General features: G+C 40.2%; 2 protein-coding genes across 7 annotated transcripts; one reads left to right on the plus strand and one right to left on the minus strand.

Moving 5' to 3' along the window:
• Positions 1–1,812: 1,812 nt before the first annotated feature.
• On the plus strand, positions 1,813–18,179 carry LOC120413215 (85/88 kDa calcium-independent phospholipase A2). 5 transcript variants are annotated; one of them, XM_039573933.2, is made up of 10 exons: positions 1,813–2,025; positions 6,215–6,259; positions 6,969–7,173; positions 7,237–7,327; positions 7,392–7,562; positions 9,776–9,904; positions 9,965–10,145; positions 10,374–11,935; positions 11,996–12,119; positions 17,402–18,179. In XM_039573933.2, exons 1-10 carry the CDS (start codon positions 2,016–2,018, stop codon positions 17,632–17,634), a joined length of 2,751 nt encoding a protein of 916 aa, XP_039429867.1. In that variant the 5' UTR covers positions 1,813–2,015; the 3' UTR covers positions 17,635–18,179. The 5 variants fall into 5 exon arrangements, with proteins under 5 accessions (XP_039429867.1, XP_039429869.1, XP_039429868.1 ...); XM_039573935.2 differs by having other exon boundaries at positions 10,389–11,935; XM_039573934.2 differs by lacking the exon at positions 6,215–6,259 and adding an exon at positions 6,624–6,867.
• Positions 18,180–21,792: 3,613 nt separating this feature from the next.
• LOC120413222 (transmembrane protein 209) lies at positions 21,793–23,830 on the minus strand. Of its 2 annotated transcripts, none has more exons than XM_039573949.1 (4): positions 23,754–23,830; positions 22,692–23,619; positions 22,072–22,635; positions 21,793–22,010 (listed from the first exon to the last, which is right to left on the minus strand). In XM_039573949.1, the coding sequence occupies exons 1-4, from the start codon at positions 23,762–23,764 to the stop codon at positions 21,882–21,884; spliced, it is 1,632 nt and encodes a 543-aa protein (XP_039429883.1). In that variant the 5' UTR covers positions 23,765–23,830; the 3' UTR covers positions 21,793–21,881. The 2 variants fall into 2 exon arrangements, with proteins under 2 accessions (XP_039429883.1, XP_039429882.1); XM_039573948.1 differs by having other exon boundaries at positions 22,692–23,622.
• Positions 23,831–27,841: the final 4,011 nt, after the last annotated feature.

Consider the following 27,841-nt stretch of genomic DNA (forward strand, 5'->3'; position numbering starts at 1 on the left):
ACTGCATGCAATGTTCCATACAAGACATCGTTCCGGAGAGCATTACAAACCGTACACTCAAAGTAAAAAGTATCCTTTTTTCAAGTTCACCCGTCGTCACCCTTTAAAAGGGTATCGAAAATGTACTGAATTTGACATACCCTTTTAAAAGGGTGACGCTGGGTGAACTTTAAAAAAGGATAGAAAGTATCCTTTTTGAGGATTGAAAGTACCCTTTTGAGGGATACTTCTGACTTTGAGTGTAAGCATCGAACGGTTGGTCAATGCTCAAAGCAAAAAAGTAATGCGAAGTCATGGATTTGCAAAATTCATGACGCGAAGAGGAAATAGAAACATCTTATGACAAATAGTGTCAAATTTTCCATATGACCAAAGATGTAATTTTGCGGCATCGTCCATACAAGTTTCCATACATATTTAACAGCTGTCGATAAAAAATGTTAGCCAAATATCTTCTGATCAAATCAATTTTAACTGCGTAAAAATGTAGTATTTTTGAAAAAAAAAGAATACTGGTATTTTTTAGAGGATTTAAAAAGACAACCTTTGAACAACCTTTTTTGAAGCACCTCTATTAAAAACACCGTAACTTAAACAAGTTCTGTATGCTATCGACGATACATATAAAATAGCATGCAATCTGTCGAGTTCAGATATTGATTTCAGTTGAACAGGAGTTTTTTTTTAAACTGTTGTTCCATAAACAAACATGCCAGCACTTTGCCTGGACTGCAGTTTTTGGAAGCACCTTCAAGGAAAATGCAGTAACATACGAAGTTCTTTTTTTTTTTTTTTTTTTGAGGACGAAAAATATAAAATTGCAAGCAGAGATTGATTTCAGTTAAACAGAAGTTGGCGTCGCATTTCAACTTAACTTTAGATGCAAAATCGGATTTGGAATTTGGATTTTTGTTTAGTTGGGTAATTCTCCACCCCGACTTCTTTTTGATTTCCGTGAAACTAAAGGGTAATTTTGGTCCCTGATCACATTTTTCGACATCTCGTGACGGAGAGGCGGTACGACCCTTTTTATTTTTCAGGATGTTCACCAAAAGACTTTTTTTCAGTGATATGTAGCTTGGAACAATGAAGAGATAGAAATATGATGTCAAAAGGACTTTTGTGTAAAATTGGGCGCCAAGTTCGATGGCGTACTCAAATTAGAAAAAAAAATTAAGTTAAAAATAGATTTTAAATCACTGCCATTTCCCGCATCGATTGTCCACGCTCCATACAAGAAATATTTGGTTTGTATGGAAATTGTCCACGAGGGGAGGTAGGGGGGGGGGGGAGTCTAAGATTTCAAAAAAGTGTCCACGTGGTTTATGGATGGTCCCTAACCCAGAAGGATATTTTTTTTATTTAGAACACAAAATTTCATTTTAAAATTGTGAGTCCAATTGCCAACAAGACCAAATCGACTCGAGCCAAAATTCCCACTGGGAAAGATCTGCAGCAACAGTGTCCGAGGGGCGCGTCACTCTGCGTTTATTCGCAACAATTACATTTAGTGAGTTTGCATATGAAACAGAATGTATTTTTCTTCTTTGATACAAGTTAAATCCAATTTTGTTGGTACAGAACTCTCATAACTTTCAAACATGTGCAATCCAAAAATAACAGGTAATTTGAAACCTCCACCAACTCAGGCCATTCTGTTTGTTGTCGCTCTTTGGTTCTTTTCCTTCTCTCTAATCGCAAAACCATCAAACGTCAGGCACCGGGCGCCTACTTTGTGTTGGTGACAAACCCGTACACCACACAGCACACACATAAATAAACGGGCCAAACTGTCAGTCAGAAAATAATCTGTTTCATTAGTCATAACAAACATTTTAGAGAGAGAAGAGTGTGGAACGCCGAGGGCGAACTTGGACGAAGAAAAAAGCGATTATCTCTGGACGATTGTGAAACGCCACTCTAGAATCGCTGGAAAAATTGCGAATTTGGGGCGCTTCCGGTTACGTTACGACTAGTTTGGTTCCAGTTCCGGTGCGGGTGGTAGCGAAGGAAACATGTTGAACGGTAAGTTTGCTGGGGTGGAAGGTTTTTCCTCCTGGTTGGAAAATTCGAGGCACTTTTCTCTTCTTTTTGCATGCTCCGGCAGGGGGTGGGGTGCGTGCGTGGAAATATGTTTTGCATGAAAATTCCTTTCTGTCCTTTGTTACGGTAGAAAACTAGGTTTAAAATGCTCAGTTGGGGTTTGTTGTGCCGTAATCGACGCCAAGATTTGACCCATCGGTCGACAAGTCATTAAAATTGACGAGAAAAATATTGCTAAACGACGATGACGGGGGACAGGGGTCAGGTGAAAGGTACAGGCCAGGGAATCCATAACAAGAATCTCAGCTAAGCCGTTTGTTGGTGAGAAAAAAAATCGAAAGAGAGCAGAGAATATCGCGTGATGTGTGTAAATATATAGCGGTGACGATGAAAACGTCAAAAAAGTTGGCTTATTCGCGATCGGCTTAATGTTTTGTTGTTGTTGTCACTGTTAGAAAGCCGGGTAAATTATGTACTTTGTCTTCATTGAACCATTAGTCATTATTTCCGATCTGCTCCGGTACACTTATGGCAAATGGCGTATGAATCGATAGCAAAGATAAATAACTTTTTCCCAGTTATGAATTAAGCTTAAACTCACTTGAAAAGTTGGAGTAGTTAAATCGTGACTGGGGCCTTCGAATAAAGCCTAATTTTACGTCAAAATGTATATCAATAAAAGCAGCTCTATGATTATTAGGCTCTTCAATTTTAATTACATAAAAGAAGTTTATCAACAAGTACCAAAGATCCCAATCACGATTGCATTGTGTCTTGGATTAAAAGAAACACTTGAGAAGTTCTTTGGGGACCATCCATAAACCACGTGGACACTTTAGGGGGGGTGGGGGGGGGGGGGTGGTATGGCGATTGTCCACGATCCATACAAAAAAGATTTTTTTTGTATGAACAATTGTCCACGAAGGGGGGGGGGGGGTAACAGATTCCCAAAAAAGTGTCCACGTGGTTTGTGGATGGTCCAAAAATTACTAAGAAATTAGAAAATCCTTAAAAATTGTGCAATTAATAAACTATTTTGAACCTGTCAACGTAGTTCTGATGTTTCATTATCCACACCCAGTCTCTGCCATTACAGTATACTGCCGCTCTAATCGAGTTCGTCCCATATGTAAAATCAGCAAGCCGAGAAAAACGCATGTCAATGTTGTCCCGCCCATGAGGCTACGTGTTAGAATTTCACGAAAAAGTGAATTTTCTACGGTTTTCTAGAACAAAGTTCTAAATTTTATTGGTTTTTCTGATAGTTTATATGATTTTGAACCAAACTGCATCATTACCTCAAAGTTGACGAAATTACAATGGGACGGACTAGCTTCGAGCGGCAGTATACCACTGGTATGAATCTTCAAGCAATTTCAATATGGCGACTTGTATCAGAAGAAAGTGAGACATTTTTGCTAGTTCTCACTGTTCTGTGTTCTGCGTGCACGTCCGCAAACATCGATGATGCTCCTTCCCACGGCTTTGAAAAGGAATATCATATAGATGAGAAAAGGTTAATGCGGATGGAGAGCAAATCGAGCTCAGTATCCCCTTACGAAGACTGGTAGTAAATGGAAAAACCAATAAAAATATGAAAAGGCAAAAGAAAACAAAAAAAAATCTTTAAGATTCACAATTGTCAAATTTCCTCATTTTGGCAACATAAATATAACCTCATGTTTCCATAAACGGGAAGGGAATGTATGCATTTTACTCAAGTAATCATAACATTGGATAGAATTTTCATATTCTCAAAACTTATGTCTTCACTTTAGAAGTGCGTTATGGAATTTTGAAGGATTAAGAAATGTTATTATAATAAGTATATTTTATCAATACACAGTTCATAGTAATATCGCAATTCGCAATTCGCAATTTTCAGTGTAAGAACGGGCCTTGACCGATCTTATGCACCAGGTTCCCGACGAACACGCACTGCCCTTACACCTACATCTTACCCTTGCTCTGAGTCAGTACGAGCAACACGCTAGAACACGCTTTGAGTGTTCGTGCCAGGCATGCACACCTTCTTTTCCGGTTACGCATTTTAACTCGGCCGGGGGTGGTACATTACGTAGGGTTTGATGTAAGTATAAGCGCCTAATCATTTATAGTGTGCCTATCAATTTTCATTAAAGCAAAAAACTGTTTAATTTTAAGTTTGAATTCAAAAACTAATTGTTATTTACAGTGTATTGCTTTCTCCTGAAATCTTGCCTAATGTTGAGTCGTGTTAATCTGTTGCTATTTCTTCTGTCGCGGTGTTTTGTTACAATGTTTTGAACCTAAGCATGTTATTCAAAAATTTATCAAAATTACAATAATGTTATGTGTGTGACTTTGATCATTCAATGTATTGAGTAAGGACTCAAACCTTACTTGTTTGAAGAAAAGGGCGTAGATTAAAACAATAGACAATAAAGGAAAAAGCATACTACATAAAGTTCGCTACTGAAAGAATATTTGTATGTTGAAGGAAAGAAGAGTAAAAGCTGTATGAAAAAGATTAAAAATATAGGCAATAATTTATGAAAAAAACTTTGTGATGAAGGATAAATAATAATATAGCATTAATGACAACTTTAGGAGCCGATTAAAATAATATTTTAATTAATAAATAAATTAGACAATGAATAAAGAATACATCAAATCTCGATTAAATTTTCAAAAGGCCCTATCTGCATAGGAAACCCATGAGGGATAGGTTGTTTTGAAAATTTAATCTAGAAATATGAACAGGAATTAACCCGAGCATTAACCACGTTCGCATATTAAGGAGATCAGTTTTTGTTAGGGAAAACACATAGCAGTTAAAACTGGCAAATTGAGTAGAGGAGACTTGAAAGATAAGTGAAACAGAACTAAAGTAGTTGGAGATAATAAGAAGAGATACTCCGAGTTGCGATGTTCTAGGTACATCCACAACAGTTCGTTCAACATGCTGTGAATCAAAACAATACCTTCTACAATCACAAATTACTTCCCTTTCCCACATTGCCGCTTTATAATGTAGTCCATGCTCTGCAAAGAAAGGGATGTTAGTAAAATATAAACACTTTAAAATAATGATACAGTTACTTGCGGGAGCCTGAGTGACATCAGGGTTTCTGATGTTGTTGCTGTTGTCTCCAGTGTGATAATATCACTCCGAAGTGGTTGTCGTGGTGCAATCGTTCTCCAACCGTAGGCCCAGACACGACATGAAAATGAAAACAAACAAAAACAAAAAGATGCATTAGTATATGAAAATAAGAGAAACAAAGGATCATGCAATCAAAATAAAATGGTGGATAGTAAACAGAAGCCGAATTAGAAAATCAGTAATACATAATAAAGAAATAGAAGATAGATAGTAGCTGAAAGTGGAAAGAAGAGAAACCCCGTATTGCGATGTATCAGGTACATCCACAACAGTCAACTCAACATGCTGTGAATCAAAACAATACCGTCTACAATCTTCCCTTCCCACATTGCGCATCCCTTTCTTTTGGCCGTCTCGACTCTGACCCTCGCTGGTCAAAGGTTTACGAGTTCGTTTCCACAGGCCACCAGCAAGGTCACGTGTTGTCATCATGATGACGAAACCAAGCCAACGTGGAGGTAAGAAAATGGGTAACTTGCAAGGAACCAGAGCAACTGTTTTGACCAAGATCAACTAACAGCACTACGGATGTAGTTCCGCTCCTTCCAGGATGTTCCTCACCGGGTGTCAACCGAAAAGGTATCATTTCACCCTTGGCCTGCTACACAGTTCATAGTAATATCGTAGTAATATTACATCTGGCAAGGGATACATTTTTTTTGTCAGAAAAAATGTCCAGAGTTTTTATTGAAAAGGTCCTATAACCTATTTTCTTTCATATGTTTATAAGACCTTTTCATAAAAAAAACTCTAGATGTGTAATTTTACCACTGAAAATTGGTAATTCCACCACTTTTTCTGGTGTAATGCCACTTTTTCAGTCTAAATTGAGGTAACGTTACATCATGAAAGAGGTTATATTCAACCTTCCAAAATTACACGTCCCAAATTTACACAATTTTTTACTGTGTAGTCCTATACTGTTTATAGTTAAATACGTATTTGAGAGACATTCTCGTTTTTTTTTTGTTTCTTGAAGTTTTTCACAAGTATTAATTACTTCTATGCCTGCGTTCTCTATGTTAGGATTGTGGAAAAACCCACCAATCGTGGAAAGGGACATTCGGCAAGGTATAACAGAAAAAAACACCTTTATGTTGCAAGTAGAAAGTGATACGCTGAATATCTTGAAACATAAAATTTTATCTTGCATTAAGTCCTTACACAAACACAATTTCTCTTTCATTTCTTTCATCTCATCTCACAATTGTAGGCCACCTTCTAATGTGTATTCATGTAAATGTATATTCATGTATATTCATGGTAATGTCGTAGTTTTTGTAAATCAAAATTGTAAGACTATCCAGTATCCCTTGTAGCGCAGCTAGTTAAAATGTTGTTGTCTGTTATTGTGCCTTCGAAAGTTAAATTTGAGCAGCCAATTTTCCACAAGCATTCGACCAAACCGTGTGTATCCAATCTTGACTCATTTCAGTTGTTGCGTCGATTTCGCGATACCTCTAACCGCGTTAGTTTGAACGATAAGCGACAACACACCCATGCAATCAACCCACCGAAATCATCAAAATTTACACTTGTCCCACGAAAAACTAACAGAAACATTTACATTTACTAACAAATTGCACATAATTTGCGAAACGCAAATTACACCACAACCACCACCATTCTCCCTATGCAAATGGCTTGGCTCGGTATTGGCGCTTTGGCTTCCGGTTTAGGTAGGATCCCGTTTGAAGTATACCTTTTAAACTATTTGTCTTAGTGATGTATTGTTGCACATTGAATAGTCGATAGTTAATAAAATATTTATTTTTTCCAGTTCTGCAACGACTGCTGGGCGGCGATGCACCTCCCAACAAAGTGCAGGAAGTCAAGAACGAAATGTACATCAACCTGCAGGTGCTGCACCGAGATGACGCGATGCGGCTGTACGCACCCGGAAACGGAAGTGGCGGTGACAAGAAATCGGTGTACGAGATTGTGCTGGAGCGACCCCACTCCGAGACGATCAACACCTCGTACAGGTGGGAGAAGAGAGTTCTGGTTTAAATTTTTATAATCCTAAAACAAATGTCTTCTAATTTTAGTCTATACCGGGCGGGAACGCAACCCGAAGCCGAGGAGAAATTCGAAGCCTTCCATCAGAGACTGCCGGAGCTGGTGAAGATGATTCGTGAGGTGAGAAAGACTTTCTTACGCTGACTTTCAACCAACCATCTGGCGTCAATCTTCGCAATTTTAGATGTACAACATCAACGGGCTGCAGAAGCTGTGCGACACGCTGATCGAGCACCCGTCCTGGTCGTTGGCCCACGTGGTGGCCCACTTTAACCTGGTCGATTACGTCTCCAACCCGAAGATTGTGGAATCGCTGGACGATCCGGACCATGCCGAGCTGCTGACGCCGTTGCAGGTGGGTTGCGATCAATCATTTGCTTTTAATAACATTATCGATAATAACATTAGTCGGGTTCGAGGGAAGTCTGGCCAGAGCAGGTTTTCGAATGAACAAACGACGATCAACGTGGAAAGCAGACTTAAAGCGATGAGCGAAAACGACGAGCTGTTTACGGAGTTCCGTGGTAACCACGACATGGTGATTGGGGAATCCCTCTTTCCCTATCGCTCGGTGCACAAAGTCACGAGAGTGTAACGTTCGGTTTGAAGGATGCCAAGAAATCGAAGATTTGATCTACAGCCGAAGGAGTAGAACGATCAGCTACCCAACAACACTGATTATCTGAGCATGATCGAAGGTCTGTTGTAAACAGCGAAAATCCAACTCTGGTCAGCTGGGGCTCCCGGGAACAGAGCTGCGTATCGCTGTCATCAGAAGCTACAGGGCGAGTTCGGGATCATGATGAACCGACCTGTGCCAATATACGAGGACAATCGAGCTCGTAGATGGCAACAAGTAAGAGAAGCGGATGAAGCACATCAAAACCCGTTACTTCTGCGTTACTGTCCGGTTGAGAAGAAGAGACCACAGAGTAACCCAGAGTTAACACTGCCACTTGATTTTTGGTTCCACTTTGTGGTACATCGCACGCCTGCTATTAGCAAACCTTATGGAGCCAAAAAATGAATTAACATTTATTTCTTCGGACTGTTCGGTTACTCTGGAGGTTGGCGGTTGTCCACGCTCCATACAAAATAGTAATAATTAAAAAAATCGAAGATTTTAAAATTTTACAGATAAAAAAAATCAAAAAATAAAATTTAGCAAAATATAAACTTTGAAATTCATATCAAAAATTAAGAAATAAAAAATCCAAATAGGCATTTTTAAAGTTCTTAACTTTTGGCAAAAATATTAAAAATTCAATATTTTTTTTTTAATTTAGGACTTTTTGAAAATTCAAGAATCTAAAAAAATCCTGGTTTGAAAAATTAAAAACTGTTAATTTTTTTTAATTAAATTTGTTTTAGATTTTTTTAGAGATTTAGAAATTTCAAATTTTGAAAATTTAATAATTAAACAGTTCAAACAATTGTACACTTAGAAACTAAAAAAAATATTTAAAAAAAAACCAAGAAATAAAAAAATTCAAACATCAGTCAAAAACACCAAATTCAAAATAAATGGAATTTAAAAATTCAGAAAAAAACCATAAAAAAATCTGGTATAAAGACAAACAAATATTTAAAACTTAAATCAAAAATTCAAGGATTTTTAAATATAAAAATTCAAACATTTTAAAATTAACAAATTCAGAAATTTTCAAAATAAAAATACCAAAATTCAAGAATATAAAAATTAGGGTCTTCTATTATTTTTAAATTTATGAATGTCCTAAATTAAAAATTTTAATTTAAAGCTTAAACTTCAACATTACAATTCAAATAATTTAAAAATACAAATACCTAATAAAAAATAACAAAAGCTGAAGCTGACAATTTTAATTTCAAGAATTCAAAAACTTAAAAAATAAAAATTTATGGAATCAAATAAACTCAAATCAAATAAATATTGAAAAATAATATATTTTTTTATTTAGAAACTCAAAAAATCTAATTTAAAAATTTAAAATATCGAAAACTCGAAAATTAAAGAAATATATATTTATAAATTTTAAGATCTGAGAATTTAAAAATTTAACCATTTCAAAATTTAGAAATTCAATAACTTCAAAAACTTTTTAAATCAAAAACACAAATATTAAAAAAATATAAACAAGAGGGTCACGACAAGAATGTGCGACTTTTCTTGACCGCGTTCCTTCCAAATTCCGTACTTGTTGTGGTTGTTAATTCATTTATTTCTGGCCGCTTTAAGCTTCTTGGTCATTCGCTGCCCTATTGATAGCTCCGTACTTAGCTTTTGGCTGACAAGAAAAATGGGACACTTTGAAAATCCTTGGGGACACCCCATGCCCGATTCCTTAGGCAAAATTGGTCATCTGTGCCAATTTTGGGTTAAATCGGGTTGAGGATTCAGTGGTCGCTGAGTTGAAGTTTGTATGGGATTTAAAAAAAAAATATTATGTTAAATTTTGCAAGGAGCGGGCCTTAAATGCATTTTTATTGTTAGTTTAAAAATCTTCAAGATCTTAAATATAAAACCTAGCAGTAGAAGATTCGTAGATTATCTTAATATATTTTGTCATTGTTATTGTCCATTTGCAGGTCGCCATCAAGGCCAACAATCTGGAGATGGTGAAGGCCCTCTCACCGATCGCCAAAGCGGAACACCTGGACAACAACAGCAGCAGCGTGTTCCATTACGCCGCCAGCACGACCAAAGAAATGATCAACGTGAGTATAGTTTCGCGAACCACACCTTGATACCTCTTTCTAACCCTCGACACCTTGCAGCTCCTGACGGCGAAAAGCACCGCCAACCTGAACCACTGCAACACCGACGGCTACACGCCGCTGCATCTGGCCTGTTTGGCCGACAAGCCGGACTGCGTGAAGGCCCTGCTGCTGGCCGGTGCGGACACCAACAAGATGGCCAAGTGCGCCAGCAACGTGTACAACCGGGCGGCCACCTCGAGTGAGTATTTGTTTTGGGAGTTGTTTTTTTTCGCTTTGACTAATCTTGAATCTGCAGCATGTTCTTGTTTAAAGCAGAGAGGTTCACCCGAGTTGGGGGTTCGAGGTAGCACGTTGGCTAACAATATTTTATTGGAATTTGTGTTTTGTCATTTTTAGCGATCCAACTAACGTTATTTCTCTTCTTTTTTGCTTTTTCAAACGCAAAAAACCAATAATCACACCAAAGAACCTTCCTCCGCAGGCAACGTCGCGGACTTTTTGGTGAGTAATCCGAACAAGCTGTTTACGCAGGACATGAAGCACGGCGGAACTCCGCTGCACTGGAGTTCGAGCCGTGAAGTGTTGAACTCGTTGATTGAGCGCGGGTGCGACGTCAATTTGGTCAACTTTAACGGTCAAACGCCGCTGCACATGATGGTGGCCCGGGACCGGCTGGAGTGCGTGGTGGCACTGTTGGCGCACGAGGCGGACATTGACGTGGTGGACAACAACGGGAACACGCCGCTGCACATTGCAGTTGAGAAGAAGCTGGTTCCGATCGTGCAGTGTTTGGTGGTGTTTGGCGCGGACATTAACAAACCGAATAAGGAGGGTAAAACGCCGCGGCACATGGTCGGCAAGGACGATTCGGGGTCGAAGGACGCGATGATTTTGTACATTTTGCACTCGATCGGAGCGAAACGATGCCAGGATAATGGTACCAAGTGTCCGCCGGGTTGTTCGGCCAAGGGAACCTACAATGGGATTCCGCCGGCACAACCGGAAACCTCGGAACAGCGTGACCACATAACTCAGGTGTTGGAGCGGACAAGTCGTGGAAATCAACGGAACAGTATCCCAAGCATGATATCAAACACGATCCGAACGGTCCGCGAAGAGAATCAAGCTCGTGAAGCCAGGGAAGAGCAGAAGATCGTCGATACAAGCCAGGAACGGAAAGGAGCCAGCGTGATGGACGCCCTGCTGGCAATGTTCACCAACAGCAAGGTGGAAGCGGCCTCGAAGCCGACCTCATCCGTATCTTCCTCAAAAGCAGCCTCCCCAACCGGAAGCAGCAAGCGTGAATTCATCAACGACGACGAGGACGATCCGATGCTGGAAGAACCAACGGTCAATCCGATCCACACGGAAACGCCTACCTCAGAGAACTGGCACGGCCGGGGACGGTTGCTCTGCCTGGACGGCGGTGGAATCCGAGGTCTCGTGCTCGCGCAGATGCTGCTCGAAATCGAGAACCTTGCACAAACCCCAATCATTCATCTCTTCGACTGGATCGCCGGAACCAGCACCGGTGGAATCCTGGCCCTCGCCCTGGGCTGTGGCAAAACCATGAAACAATGCATGTGTCTGTACCTGCGCATGAAGGATCAGGCATTCGTCGGGTCACGACCATACCCGAGCGACCTCCTCGAGTCGGTCCTCAAGGAACAGCTCGGCGAGTTCACCGTCATGACCGACATCAAGTACCCGAAGCTGATGGTCACGGGTGTGATGGCCGACCGCAAGCCCGTAGATTTGCACATATTCCGCAACTACAAGTGCGCCAGTGACTTCCTGGGCATCGCGACGCCCTCCAACAGCCGACGGCAACCTCCACCCCCGCCCGAGGATCAACTGGTTTGGAGGGCGGCCCGCGCTACCGGCGCAGCTCCATCGTACTTCCGCGCCTTCGGACGCTTCCTGGACGGGGGGCTGATAGCGAACAACCCGACGCTGGACGCAATCACCGAAATCCACGAGCTGAACATGGCGCTGCGAAGTATTGGCCGCGACGCCGAAGCGGTGCCGGTGAGTTGGGTTGTCAAAGCTTTCTCGGGATAATTTTACTGATTTTTGGTTATCTCGTAGATTTCGGGTGTGGTCTCGCTCGGTACCGGTCTGATCCCGGTGACGGAATTGAAGGAAATTGACGTGTTCCGACCGGACAGTATATGGGACACGGCGAAGCTGGCCTACGGAATCTCCGCTATCGGTGAGTAAACCATATTCTTTATTTAAGCCGTATTTTTTTAAACCATTCGCGATTTACGCAACTTTTTCTAAATCATGCCTTAAATTGAGATTGCATTTTAATTTTAAAAAATCCTTAGTTTGCACCTTTTTGAAAATTGATCTTCCGATGTTAGTCGATCCCGGTTCGCCGATAACCGACGAATACTCATTCCGCCATATTGAATCCACGACTCGAGTTTTCAAAAGCAGTTTTTAAGAAAATGCCATAACTTAAGTGTTCTGTTTGTAACGGACGAGAAAAGGACGATAGCAAGCAAACTTTCGATTTCAGAAATCTTATAAAGTTGATCAGGAGTTAGTAATCGCGAAAAAAACGTATTCCCCGACTCGCATTATTGAAAGCAGTTTTAAGAAAAACGCCGTATCTTAGAAATCTCCTCTGTTAAACAGACGGTGAATAAGCCGTAAACAAACAATCTGTCGAGTTTAAAAATTGAACTTTTTAATGGCCGACGTCCAGTTTCACCTTAAATGTTAATTTAAAATCTTAAAATGAGCTTAAAGAGTTATCTAAGTCCAATCTCACGCACACTAGCACGCCATTTGTTTTGCTGGCCGGTACAAAATTTAACCTCAATCTTTTTCGTGTACATACACGCAATACATGCGCCCGTAGATATAACTCTATTCAAAGAAAATCTGAGATTCTGAAAGCTTTTACTAAAACATTCTCTATAATTTAGACAGTTAAAAAGTATAAGTTCAATTCAATTCAATTCGGTTTTATTGGTGAATAATCAAGATACAGTGAGTTATTTTGAAGTGCATAACAGAGTTTTGGAGTTCCTTTCCGCTGTGTGTTGCATCATAATCCATTTTGGAACAATTATTTCTTTAACTAAGGCACTAGCAAGAGTACCCTGGGCCTTGTAAAGTCAAGGGGCATGATTTGATCCTAGTGCATTAGTTAAAATTTGGGTATACATTATTTTTTATAAGCACTATGGACACCACTTGGGATTTAGGTGGGTAGGATAGTACAATTGATTTGTTGCTTAACATTAGCATTTAAAATAAATCTGTATGCTTTCCAAATCTATTTGATGATAAATTTAGTTGCAATTGTTAAGTTAGAGTAATGCTGTCAATAAACATTGATTGATGTAGAATACTAGGCATTCTTTTATGTCAAATTGTCCACAGAGTCTCGATCAATCAATAATGTAATGATATCGGACAAAATTTGTTGATCTGTTGAACTAACGGTTTTCGGATTATGGTTGTATCGACCATTGTTGCGAATCGAGGAACTACGGATCGTTTGACGTAAATGGTCATTGCTTTTTCAAATCGCGATTTCTATCCTATTTGTATATCAGTTCATAAATTTTTATTGTTTTTGATAGAAGTAGTACTACAACAGTTAAAGGAACGTTTACTTTTGAACATTAAGTTTAGAGGATTTTAGATTAAAGTTTAGATTTTCAATCCAAAGTAGTTAGCAAATGAATATTTGGACTTAAATGAATAATTGAATAAGTTGGATTTATGAATAACTCACAACTGTGCATTTATTCTAGGAGTCAGATCCATACAGCGTCAGTGTTTACTTGGTCGAAGTGTTCTAATTCATTGGCAGATCTGATTCTAGTTGTAATGTACGACAAGACTACTGACGGACGTGACAGGACGAGGGCCCAGTTTAGAGGTTTCAACATCAACGATGTGCGGCTGGACCACCCTCCCAAAAAAAAAAAAAAAAAAAAAAAAAAACTAAGGCACTAGCAAGAGTAAGAAAAAAGGTGCAGGTGGTTATGTTACACACCAGTATGACAAAGAACTTTGCAAGAAGATTGTTGAAATTTTCGATTAGAATGTCCGGTCCAAATTTCCCCCTTATAATTACCGTCCTATCGAACTAAGGTGACGGAAATTGAAAGTGGAGGTGAAATAGAAATCGAAGTGAAATCAATTGACTTTCCTTCACCACTCGAAAGTTACCAAGATGCGGGAATGTTTATGCAAGGCTGTTGCAAGCAATCGGCGACAGTAAAGGAAATTTGAACAGCAGACATTAAAACTGCCCTTAACAGGGCTCTAATTGTTTACGAGATAGTTATTCTAAATTTCCAGAAACAGATTTTCGCAGTGGCGCAAAAAAAAAGTGCATCGCAGTAATCTATTTATTACTTCCTGCCTAATAAGCAATATATTTTAACTGCTTAAATTCAGATAATGGCCAAATGCAACTTTTTATGTCCAGTATCAAAAATCATAAAGTTTGATACCCATATTGCCCCAACTCTTACGGTTCGGCAAATGTCCCCCCATCGGAACATCCGCGGGGCCTCCGGCCACTCCGGATTGTGGCCACTACTGCCGAAATGTCAAATTTCATGTCCAGTATCAAAAACCATAAAGTTTGATACCCATATTGGCCCAACTCTTACGGTTCGGCAAATGTCCCCCCATCGGAACATCCGCGGGGCCTCCGGCCACTCCGGATTGTGGCCACTACTGCCGAAATGTCAAATTTCATGTCCAGTATCAAAAACCATAAAGTTTGATACCCATATTGGCCCAACTCTTACGGTCCGGCAAATGTCCCCCCATCGGAACATCCGCGATGCCTCCGGCCACTCCGGATTGTGGCCACTACTGCCGAAATGTCCAATTTCATGTCCAGTATCAAAAACCATAAAGTTTGATACCCACATTGGCCCAACTCTGACGGTCCGGCAAATGTCCCCCCATCGGAACATCCGCGGGGCCTCCGGCCACTCCGGATTGTGGCCACTACTGCCGAAATGTCAAATTTCATGTCCAGTATCAAAAACCATAAAGTTTGATACCCATATTGGCCCAACTCTTACGGTCCGGCAAATGTCCCCCCATCGGAACATCCGCGGGGCCTCCGGCCACTCCGGATTGTGGCCACTACTGCCGAAATGTCAAATTTCATGTCCAGTATCAAAAACCATAAAGTTTGATACCCATATTGGCCCAACTCTTACGGTCCGGCAAATGTCCCCCCATCGGAACATCCGCGGGGCCTCCGGCCACTCCGGATTGTGGCCACTACTGCCGAAATGTCAAATTTCATGTCCAGTATCAAAAACCATAAAGTTTGATACCCACATTGGCCCAACTCTGACGGTCCGGCAAATGTCCCCCCATCGGAACATCCGCGGGGCCTCCGGCCACTCCGGATTGTGGCCACTACTGCCGAAATGTCAAATTTCATGTCCAGTATCAAAAACCATAAAGTTTGATACCCATATTGCCCCAACTCTTACGGTTCGGCAAATGTCCCCCCCCCCATCGGAACATCCGCGGGGCCTCCGGCCACTCCAGTCCTGGTGGTGGCCAGTTCCAATGATCGACTCCCGTGACTGGCATGTCTTAGCTGGTCCTTGCCTCCAAGCCATCTGCTCCCGGATTTCCAGGCCGTCTGCTACCGGGCCACCAGGCCATCTGCTTCTGATGTGTTCTCGTCGACGTCCAGCAACAGAATGAATTTTCGGCAATTCTCGTTTTGTTGCCTCGTCGACGATCCGAAAATTATGAGGTAGAGTGGGGGTGATTTTAGATACATCAATCTCACGTCTCTCGATTGACTGATTGGGAAACGTTCGTTCATCCAACCAGCGTGCACCAAAAAGAGGGGAAATTTGCCGAGAGGGGAATTCGTCACGTAACGTTTTCGCTTCGCGAAAATTTTGGATTGACACCACGTATAGAAACCTTAGGACAAAGTTCTTTGTCAAAATTAAAAAAAAACTTACAGAAATTGCAAAGGAAAGGGGATAGAGGAAGAGAAAGCTTATAACTAGATCACAGGTTAATTATCCTTTGTAGATGTGTTTGATCATCAGTTCCCCAAGGGCCAGGAATTGTTCCGCCTTGTTCCGGCAGCTCCGAAACCGCGACATCATCTCCCCCGCGAGAGCAAAGAACTCCGGCAGGGTGAAGAGATCTTCCCCGGTGACTTCTTTCTGGGCCGTACTGCCGCTACCGGCAGCAACCACGCTGGCGAACGAACGCCCCCAACCAGGAGGGAACGCTGAGTTTTCCGCTGGAACCGTAAGCTGTCCAGCTACAGGAACGGCTGCGCTCGTACTTCGCTGAGGAGGGTGGGACGCTGCTGCTTTCTTCTTCCTCTTTTCCTGCTCCTCGAGGTAGGCCTTGCGTGCGACGCATCCACGGTAATTGCCGATATGCTTGCCGTCACAGTTTGCGCATTTTACACGCGGCTTGGTTTGTTCTGCCTTGTCCCCCAAGTCTGCCTTTCGTGGCAGTGCGCATGCCCCCGAGAGGTGTGACTCACCGCACTTCACGCAGCGGGGCCGGAGGTTGCAGTTCCGCGAGCCGTGGCCGAATTTCTGGCAACGGTGGCATTGCGCTACGTCCGTCGGGTTCTTGGTGTAAAACCGCCAGTTTACCCAAAAACCGTCCAACGTCTTAGTCCGCCGCAGGTCTTGGATCTTGACGGTGCCGCGGTCGAAGTACAACAGGTACAGTGTGTGAGTACCTGTTACCGTTGTCTTTCGCGAGAACACTTTTATCTCCCGCGGTTATATTCCGGCGTCCGAAAGGTGCTTCTTCAGGTTGGAAACTGAACGGTCTTGGTAACCCTGTAAGACGACCTTAACAGAAGGCTTCTCAGGGTTGAATGTGTAGAAGTTGCAGTTGCTACGCTTCAATTCTTCATACACCAGGTCGAAATTCTTTTTATTCAGTGTGATCACTTGCACTGCCGACTTACCGATTTTCAGACAATATTCGAGACAATATCATTTCATTCGCGGTAGGTTGTTCCTTTGATCGTTCACTGTGAGTTGTGGAAATTTAAACAAAATATTGCGTCCCATATTCAAGTTTAAAAAATACGCTATTTTGTGAACATTTAGGTGTTTTTAAAGAAATACCGTATGCGAAAATAAAACAAAATCTCCGGAAATTAAATTTTTAAAGATGTTTGGGAAATTTTAGAAATACTCGAATCTAGTTTTTTTATTGTAGCTTCCAACCCTATTTTTTTTAATTTTATGAATTCTTCTTCCGAATACTTTTTAAAGATTCAAAAATCGTTGAAAATGGATTTTTGGCGAATTTTTAGAACGAAGCCCGCCTAGAGTTGGGGTTGGGTTGTAGAGGGTTAATTTAAGTCATGGTTATTCTTATCTTAAACGATAATCGATTTAAACACTCCCATTTCGTTCTGTAAATTAAGAATATGGAGTACCGGGCCTCTTAAAAATCTATATAAATTGATAACCACTTCCCAATCTCCCCAAACAGGAAACCTCCTCGTCGACCAGGCCACCGCTTCGGACGGGCGCGTGGTGGACCGTGCCCGCGCCTGGTGCAGCATGATCGGAGTGCCGTACTACCGCTTCAACCCGCAGATGTCGGTGGACATTGCGATGGACGAGAAGATTGACGAACCGCTCGTCAACATGATGTGGGAGGTGAAGGCATACATGCACGCGAACCGGCGGAAGGTGATCGAGATGATCAACCAAATGAAGTGAAGGGAGGGAAGGAGGATAGATCGCCACTACAACTGACAAAACCAGAAACAACAACACACTGTTCTCAGAGAAGACAATACTTGATCAAAGATTAATAAATCCGTAGGACTATCAGCAGCAAACAGATAACAAACAAACCGGAAGTAGTATATCGTGTTTTCGCTATTATACAGGTACTACAAATATAAATCCACATTTGAGAGTAATCCTTTTCGAGATTTTTCAAACACAAAAAAAAAACAGATATCAAATATATTCCAATAAAGTAAAATAGTCAAGAAGTACAACGATAGACTTACACAAAGCAGAGTGGAGAGCGAACGCGAAGAAGAAAAAAAAGGCTTCATTTTTAACATTTATTGGTGTGTATTGCCACGAAGAAACTTGTCATCAGAATATTGTTCGATTTTTGTTGTCTCGTTGATGTGTGAAACTAATTGTTATTGGCTAACTTTACGCCACCAACTCGAAATGATAGTGGTGTGGCAAGAAGCTTCCCGTTTTTGTAACAGAAATGCGTTCGTTGTTACTCATTATACAAATAAGAGCGGAAAAAGGCATTGTAAAGCAAAGTAAACTCCCCAAGCATGTTTGAAGTTTTAGCGAATTATAGTTAATCTCCCTCACACCCAAAACCCACCAACGCGCTCCTGCAGTGTAGAATATCAACCTCCCTTCCCACTTGGAAAAAAAAAACAAAAACAAACCAAAACAAGGAATTATAAAGGCAACATATAAAACGAAACTGAAACCACCAAGAAGCTGAGACGGACAAGTGTTGAACGTGGCGTGAGAACAGATCGATGTGATTTCAAACTTCCCCCTCCCAACATTAAATTATTCAAGAGAAAGAAAGAATATTTAACTTTGTATTTATTGTATTGTATGGGAATTAAAACAAAATACAACAACACAGCAAAACAAAAACTAACACAATTTTCTTCAGGGTTTTACCGGATATCGCGCGGCCTCCAAGGCACCACACTTCCTTTAGTACTTTAGTTCCGTAATCAGTTATTATTAACCCGAGCAAACTAACAAAAAAATATATAAATTATTGTATTTGCTTTCGCAGCGTGTGTCGCGTGTGGCAACAAGAGAAAAAAAATATATAGAGCAGAAACAAAGTGTTTGCGATCCTAGAGAAGCGTGTTTATTGCCTCCTTTTGGTGTAAATTTATGAGAAGAAAAAAAAAACATTCAAATTTCTAAACCTGTTGTGTAACAATGCCCACTGCGAGTATAAAAGACTTTACGGCGGCAAGAGATGTTGAGAATAAATCGTTTTTGGGAATGTAAAGTCGAGTCAGTTTTTATTTCATTGGTCATAATCCGAAAAATGTCCATCTACTTACTGTGGATTGTACACATGATTATTATTTACTCAGTAAAAAAAAATATATTGTAATTCGTCGGTAAAGAAAAAAGTATTTAGAGAAAAATGTTCGCATGTTAGGGAGAATTCAAATGTTGGCTTATGACATGTTTAACACTGGAACGCCCAACGCATGTCCAACTTACACGGACGCCCAAGCCTCCCAAAAAAGGTGGAACGGTAACTTCAACTCGCTGGTTCTCGGGCATTACTCAACCAATCGGGACGATTCTTGTTTCCAGTGATTTGTAAGAATATCTAGATGATCCCAAAATTTTGCAGAACTTGATTTGAACAAATCTGTAATTTCTGCGACCGAAAACATCGTTCCACCTTTTTTAAAACGACTGCCTCCGCGGAATTTTTGGAGATTTTTTTTTTACTCGCGAAAAAAAAAACGTGGAACGATGTTTTTAATCGCAAAAATTACAGATTTGATCAAATTGAGTTTTGCAAAGTTCTAGAATCATCTAGACATCCTAACAAATCAATTTATACATTTTCAATGCCAATATAAAACATTCGGGAAATTTTCCGATCTTTTCGAAAAACATATTTTCAAAATTTTTAAATCAAGACAAACATTTTAAAAGGGCGTTATATTGAATGTTTGGCCCTTTTGAAATGTTAGTCTTGATTTAAATTTTTTGAAAATATTGTTTTCGAAAAGATCGGAAAATTTCACGAATGTTTCATATTTTAACATTGAAAATCGGACCATTAGTTGCTGAGATATCGACATTAGAAAATGGTGGGTTGTTTGGGTGAGACAATATTCCTGTTATTAAACCTTTGCATGGCAATATCTCAGCAACTAAGGGTCGTATCAACAAAGTTCAAAAAAGCAAAATGTAGAGAATTTTCTCAGCTTTTCAAAAATATTTTTTTCAAAAGTGGGCAAACATGTGCACTAATTTTAAAAAATGAAAAACTGCGACTATTTTCAAAAAAGTTACCTAAAATCTAAATTTCACTAGAGTACTTTTTGATTGCAAATTTGATTTTACATCGAAAAATGAAGTTGAAAAGATTTTGCGACCAATATTCGATTTTTTTGAAAAAAATCGGTATTGAATAAAAAATTCATAACTCGGTCAAAGATTTTTTGCACAACCTGGAAATTTCTGAAAAGTTGGCATTTGATGCCCTCTAAAACAAATCAAAAAATAAAAAAAATGCAAATCAAGTTTAAGTGACAAAAAGTTAAATAAAAAATCACCAAAATTTGTTTTACCGTGTGTAATTTTTTTCCAGTGTAGTCCGTAACCATACCTACATTTTTGCCGAAGACACCAAATCGATCAAAAAATTCCTTCAAAAGATACAGATTTTTGAAATTTCAAACATCATTTTTGTATGGACAGCTGCCAAATTTGTATGGAAAATTATATGGGCAAACTAATGATGCAAAATGGCTTTTTGGGGCATACCGAAGGCACCAAAATAGTTTCAGCCGGATTAAAAAATACAAAAAAAATCGAATGACCGAAATCTGAGAGAACCGATCCGTTTTTCAAAAAGTTCTCCGACCAAATTTTAGTATGGTTCCCCTTGTAGGGCATGTCTATATGACCGATCTTATGCACCAGGTTCCCGACGAACACGCACTGCCCTTACACCTACATCTCACCCTTGCTCTGAGTCAGTACGAGCAGCACGCTAGAACACGCTTTGAGTGTTCGTGCCAGGCATGCACACCTTCTTTTCCGGTTACGCATTTTAATTCGGCCGGGGGTGGTACATTACGTAGGGTTTGATGTAAGTATAAGCGCCTAACCATTTATAGTGTGCCTATCAACTTTCATTAAAGCAAAAACTGTTTTATTTTTAGTTTGAATTCAAAAACTAGTTGTTATAGAGGAGAAAATCGTGACGTCAGAAATGAACTCAAATCACTCAAAGTTCATTTTGTGAGTGACTTTAACATTTTGGCCTAGTTTGACAGCTACCTCGTTCCCAGGTTTTCTGTGGGAGAGAAAAGGAGGCGAATACTTTATGAAAATCGTACCTGTCAAAATTCCTAGCCTCAAAATTTTGTCGCGAGTTGCTTTTCTCCTCTATTTTACTGTGTATTGTTTTCTTCTGAGAGCAAAATAAAAATAGGAGATAGGTGGTAGCTGAGAATGAAGAGAAGAGAAACCCCGTTGTGCGATGTTTCAGGTACATCCACAGCAGTTGACTCAACATACTGCAATCAAAACAATACCGCCTACAATTACAAATTACTTCCCTTTCCCACATTGTCGCGCCCCTTTCTTTCAGCCGTCTCGACTCTGACCCGCGGTGGTCAAAATGAACCAAGCCAACGTGGAGGTAAGAAAATAGGACACTTGCAAGGAACCAGAGCTGTACTGTTCTGATCAAGATAATTCGGAGATCTAACAGAACTACGGATGTAGTTAGTTGCGCTCCTTCCAGGATGTTCCTTACCTGGACGTCAACCGAAGAGCACGCAACAAGATCAGTGCCATTGCATGCTCTTAGGTATCAATCCTTGGCCTGCAATCGCTAATTTCGGAATACATATAATAAGATTTTGACACTTCTTATGACCAAAGAAGTAGAAATGTAGCATGCGATTATTAGGTTATTGATTGTTATTATTTGGATTGTTTATGATTAAACCAATTATTTTTTAACTCATTAAATTGGGTGCGCGCAAGAAATTCTGTTTCTTTAATTTTTGATCAATAGAAAAATATAGCTTTAAAAAAAATAAGCCGTTGAAGATTTATACAAAAAAGGGCCATTTCTCTACTATTTCTTCTAGTAAAACAGTCCGATAAATTGAACAAAAGATTCCTATCTATTTTAAGATGATGTTATGAATCAATTTTAAGAGAGAAAAATAATGAAATTACTTACTTTAGACTTAATCTTCTACCACGCACATCACGTTGATCCCACTTTTTCCGAGGTTGATTCCCTCCACCAATCCTTCGTGATGATTCTTCATATAAATCAGGAACTGAATGAGGACGTAAAACAGATTGTTGCGATCCTGTGAAAAACCAAATATTTTTAAAAAGTCGCTCAAACAAACAAAACCGCGTCGAACTCACATGCGCACAATTGTGGATCTTATCGTCCGAGATAAAGTTAAACTTTGGCTTCATCGGGTTCGAGCAGAGAATGGCGCACTTGGCCTTGTTCTTGGTGGCCACCTCGGCCAGCGTCTCCTTTTGGCTCTTCTTGTCCGCCAGCACGACGTACCGATGGTAGAAGGGCCGTCCACCGGGCTGCGGCAGCGGTCTCAGCTGACTGTCCATGTAGGTGCAAAACAGATGGAAGACGATGGCCGAATCCGTCGGCAGATGTTCGTCCCAGCTGAGCCCCTTGTACGACGAGCCCGAGTTCCAGCGGTAGTCGGCGATGCAGCTGCCGTTGGCTAGGTCTTTCATGCGCTGCACTAGATACTCCTGGTTGGTTGACATCTCCAGGAAGGGAATCAAGAGGGGGAGTTTCGGGATGTACAGGGTAACGAGTTGCTGATTTTCTGCGGTCTTTTTCAACCGTTCCAAGCCGACGCTGCCGAGTTGGATGTCGGAGAAGCCACGCGTCTTGAACGACTGGTCGATGCTGTTCATTTCCGAGGTGATCCGCTGCAGGATGGTCAGCGAGATCCACTGTAAGAAGATGTATAGTTAATGTTGGTCAATTGATTGCAGCTAACTAAACTTACCATCCTCAAATTCGCCACATAGTTGGACAGTTGAACCGACGAGATCTTCTTCAACACCTCGGAGCTAATCTCCGCGTCAATCGGATTGTACGGACCGGATTCGTGCTCCTTGAGGGTTTGCTTGCTCGGCGGAGCCGACGGAGACAGCTGGTACAGCGACGTCTTCAGCAGGTTCTGCATGTCGTCCAGCTTGTAACTGTTCCAGAACGAGTTGAACGTATTCCCCGACGTGTTCATGCGCTCCAAAAACGAGCTGTTGTTCTTCTCCTCGGTCGTGTATTCCCTCAAATAGCTCTGCAAGCTCTTTTCGTCCATAATAAAGTCATTCTTGGTGACAAACTTCCGCACCGACGGTGAAAAGTTGGTCGAATTGTTGGCGCTCGTACTGAACGATCCCTCGAACGAGTAATTCTGCATGGAACTGTTGCGATCCTGAGGCTGCTGCTGTTGCGGCGTTCCCTGAGGACTCCCCCGGTTGAAGACCCACCCAGGCGAGCCCACCGTCAAGCCACTTTCGTTGAACGAGTGCAAACTGACCGACGACAAATTCCCACCCGGAGTTACGGCGCTAGACTGCTTCCTCGAGGCCACCGGAGTTGTGGTCACGAACGAATTGTCGTTGGCGTCGAACTTGAGCAGCTTCCGTTGCTGGTCGGTTCCCTCGAGGGGCTTCTTGCTGAACAGGTAGTAAAAGTAACGCGCAAAGTAGTACAGAACCGACGCGCCGAGGATTCCAGCCGCGACGTACTCCACGTAGTACCAGGGCGAAAACGAATACGGACACTTGTTGGAGATGTCGAACAGGACGATCGAAAGGAGGCCGATGTTGATGGAACCCCATTTGAGACATTCGCGGGAGCGGCGAGTGTTGAGGTACAAATCGAGCGTATTGTCCACGAGGGGACTCCGCTGGGATGGGGATTTCGGGCTGCTGGAATGAGATGAGTCCTTTCAGAGCTGCGTACTGAACTTCAAAGTTACTCTACTTTTGAGCGGGATTTTGAGACTGCCACAAAGTAAGCAACAATTATGTATTTTATATCATGTTCGTCATTCACATACCTTGAGGACATCCTGGAACCACAAACGACTCCAAAACGAGCTTCAAATTATCGAAAAAATCAAATTAAGTACACTTGAATTCAGCAGCTTTTGTTTTGGCGGGTTGACAGATTCTTGCTTTCTTTCTCCGAGGCTGACGTTTCTTCTTTCGGTGTGGATCAACTGATGTTACTTGAGCAGGGAAACGTTAGCAGGGAAAATTTTAGTTCTCGTATTGGCCACCAGGTGGCGTCATTGAAATCCAATTTCCCTGCTCACTTCACATCGTCAGCAGGGAAAAAAATTGTGAAGACAGCAGGGAAAGTGAAATTTCCCTGCTAACGTAAACAGGATTTTTTTAAACTATAATTTTTATCGTAAATGCAATCTTTTCAACAATATATTTGCTTTGATGTATTTAAATTAGTTTTTTTTACGTATTTCAATGCCTTCGAATCTGAACAAATATTTTCCCTGCTAACGTATCAGTTACTGAGCCAGAAGAAAATTTTAAAGTCATAGTCATGGATCACAAAAATCGGCGTTTTCAAACCAAAATAATAATTTAATTTTAAATTTACAATCAAACTTGTATACAAAGGTACTCAAATATGTTGGTGTAAAATATTTTCAAATCATTCCTGTTCTTCAAGTGTTCAGCAGTGAATTCTATCATAGGGGCGTGGCTTATTAATGTGATGAGCATTTTCCTTGCTAACTTCACAGTTTTTTTGTCACAGTTACCAAGCTTTTTGTTTTTTTTATGCAAGCCAAGGTCTATGTAGAACTATTTAAAAAATAAATTAGTAGTGTGTATTTAATTTTACACTAGCTTCGTCTGAAATTTAAGTTTATTTCTGGCTCAGTAACTGTTACGTTATTTAGCATGAAAAATATACATCCGATAATAAAGCTACTCCTCCATTAGCTAAGTCAGGCCTTTTTGCTCAATTTTTACATTTTTGATCGTCTAACTAACAATTGCCTACATTTTCATGATTTGTTTGATGGAATCGGTTTTCATGTGACCAGTTAACATAACTTTGATAAAAGTTTGAAAAAAACATACATACTAGTCATTTTTATCTTCATTTTAAGTCGAAAATCAATCCGGCTCGCGGACCAGTTAAAAAAACTGAAATTAAATTGCATTGAAATATACAAAAAATACTGATTTGATCAATTGAATTGATTCTTTTAACTGAAGTCACGGACAAAATCACCCTGCTTACGCGTTCCAGAATTGATTACATTTTTTTTTTCAAACTGAGGTCCCAAACAAGTCAAATATGGGTCATTCCAGCTCAAGCGGAACAGCATTTGAAAATTACCCTCTCCGATCCTGCTCAAATTTGGCAGGGCTGTTGATACTATCGAAACATGCAAGAATCCCGAATTTCATCCAAATCGGACCACCCCCTCCATTTTTGTACCTCCCCAAAAAATCGACTTTTTGGCGATTTTTGTGCGAAACCCCTATTTTCAAACGGCGATAGCTCAGGAACCACAAATCTTAGAGAGTCGGTCTTAGACTCAATTTTGAAGGAAATTGGACGTAGAATCCATTTCTGAGATCAAAATTTTGATTAATTTATTTTGTCTACCTGTATTGCGCAATTGAAAACTTTAAACGGCCGTATCTCAAAACACCCCATCTTATTTTTTTTATTTGACTCCACCATCGTGTTCCCCGGCCAATTTTACATAAGAATCACTTATCGACAGAAAGGAATATGTTTCGTTCCAGAGATATCGAATTTTAAAGTTTTTAGTATTTGAGATTACCTACATTAGCTTCATTCGCCGCATCTGCTAGAAGCACTCATGAGCGCTGTTCAATAACTGCTACCTGGTCATTTATTGGAATAAGATAATATATTAAATAATCTTTAGCAAATTGGGCAAAATAAACTGTATAACACTGTAGGCGTTAACGTAAAGATTTCCATCATTGCCATGATTTTTCGTTCTGGATATATTGCGTCGCTATTAATATTTTGACAACATTCCTTTTACAAGTTGTTTAGAATAGTGCCCTACACAAGCTGATTCCTTTTGGTAACGATTATCCCAATAATTGCAAAGTTATGGAAATCGTCATTGATCAATGATTGCCAACTAGGATGTCAATGATTGTACCACAAAATTATAAAAAAATTGAAACACATTTGATTTAGACCAACAATTCTTTCAGTGGCTTTGAGAAGGCAACAACCGGCACATGCTGATTACATTTGGTGCAGAAATTCGTTAAATTGGATTTAGTACAGAACATTTTAGAGTGATGATCAATTTTCTTCGAAAATGATCAAAGGCTTCACCTTAAATCGCAAATGTTTATCCGCTTAAAAAAAAATGAGATGAATTTCTATGCTAACCCACAGGATAGAGCAATAACGACACACAGTACAGGGCAGAATTGGATTCCGATGCAGCGAGCAGAAAAATGCAATTGATCTTGTAAGTAACTCTGAACAATAAGTGCACGATACATTATTGAGTAAAAAATATGAATTAAAATGAATAAAATTTGTTGATACGTTGTATTCTCATGAAGAACGATCACAAGGAGTAGGAAAAGGATTTCTGGAAGGTATAAAACTGAAAAATGTAAGAAAATCACAAAGTTCAGCTAGTTCCCAAAATTTAGTAGCGATGATTTAGACACCGTCCGAACAATAATGTTTTTTTTTTCTTCTATCATTTCGGATTCTTGGAACACAATACGGCTGCTAGATGTACCTTGACCAAAATCATCCATTGAGTAAATGGAGCTGGCTCACAATATAAAAATCGATTTAATATGATCCATCTTTTGAACCATAAAGCAGATTTTGGGGTTTTTGCTGAATGGCACTATTTTGCTACCGCTCATGACAAAGGCCCTAGTCATGGCCTCGGGGTACTCTAAAACGGTTAGCAACTCGTAAAAAACGGTACATTCAAAATAACCCAATAAATATTCCTTGAACAAAAAAATGATTAAGGTATTAGCTATTTGAAAATTGCGTGAAATTATAAAAATAAAAAATTAATTAATCATTTTCCACAACATCAGGTAGTAATTATTGAATAGCGCTCCTGAGTGCTTCTAGTATATGCGGCGAATGAAGCTAATGTAGGTAATCTCAAATACTAAAAACTTTAAAATTCGATATCTCTGGAACGAAACATATTCCTTTCTGTCGATAAGTGATTCTTATGTAAAATTGGCCGGGGAACACGATGGTGAGGTCAAATAAAAAAAATAAGATGGGGTGTTTTGAGATACGGCCGTTTAAAGTTTTCAATTGCGCAATACAGGTAGAAAAAATAAATTAATCAAAATTTTGATCCCGTAAATGGATTCTACGTCCAATTTCCTTCAAAATTGAGTCTAAGACCGACCTTCTAAGATTTGTGGTTCCTGAGCTATCGCCGTTTGAAAATAGGGGTTTCGCTCAAAAATCTCTAAAAAGTCGATTTTTTGGGGAGGTACAAAAATGGAGGGGGTGGTCCGATTTGGATGAAATTCGGGATTCTTGCATGTTTCGATAGTATCAACAGCCCTGCCAAATTTGAGCAGGATCGGAGAGGGTAATTTTCAAATTTGCACTTTTTCGTGCACAGTTGAGATGGAATGACCCATATGTTTTCCCTGCTAACGTAACAGTTTACTGGGCCAAGTGTTACTTCAGCAGGAAAAGCGTAAGCCACGCCCCCACAACGTTGTTAGCAGTGAAAAAAAGTGAAGTCAGCAGGGAAAAAATCTGCCTATTTTTTATTATGTTTTCAAAACATGTTGGGGCATGATACATTTTTGTGGCTTTCATGTTATTTTCAATTAGATATATTGCTTACAAAATAATATTTTCTTGAAATTACAAAAACAGAAAAAAAGTTTTTCCTGGTTCATGAGAGGAAAAGCCTTCAAAAGTATCAAGCCGATATTTACAATCCGGATTGGTGACAATGTTATTACTTAAGTAATGATAAAATGATTCATGTTAATGTTAAACTAATTGGTCGATTTCCCTAAGGTGGCCATATAAGGTCGGGAAAAAATATCAAATGCAATTGAACTCTCAAACTACCGCATATGAGGTGAAAGCTTTGCCACCATACACGGC

Source organism: Culex pipiens, chromosome 3 (assembly GCF_016801865.2).
Source record: "Culex pipiens pallens isolate TS chromosome 3, TS_CPP_V2, whole genome shotgun sequence".
Lineage (NCBI taxonomy): Eukaryota > Metazoa > Arthropoda > Insecta > Diptera > Culicidae > Culex > Culex pipiens.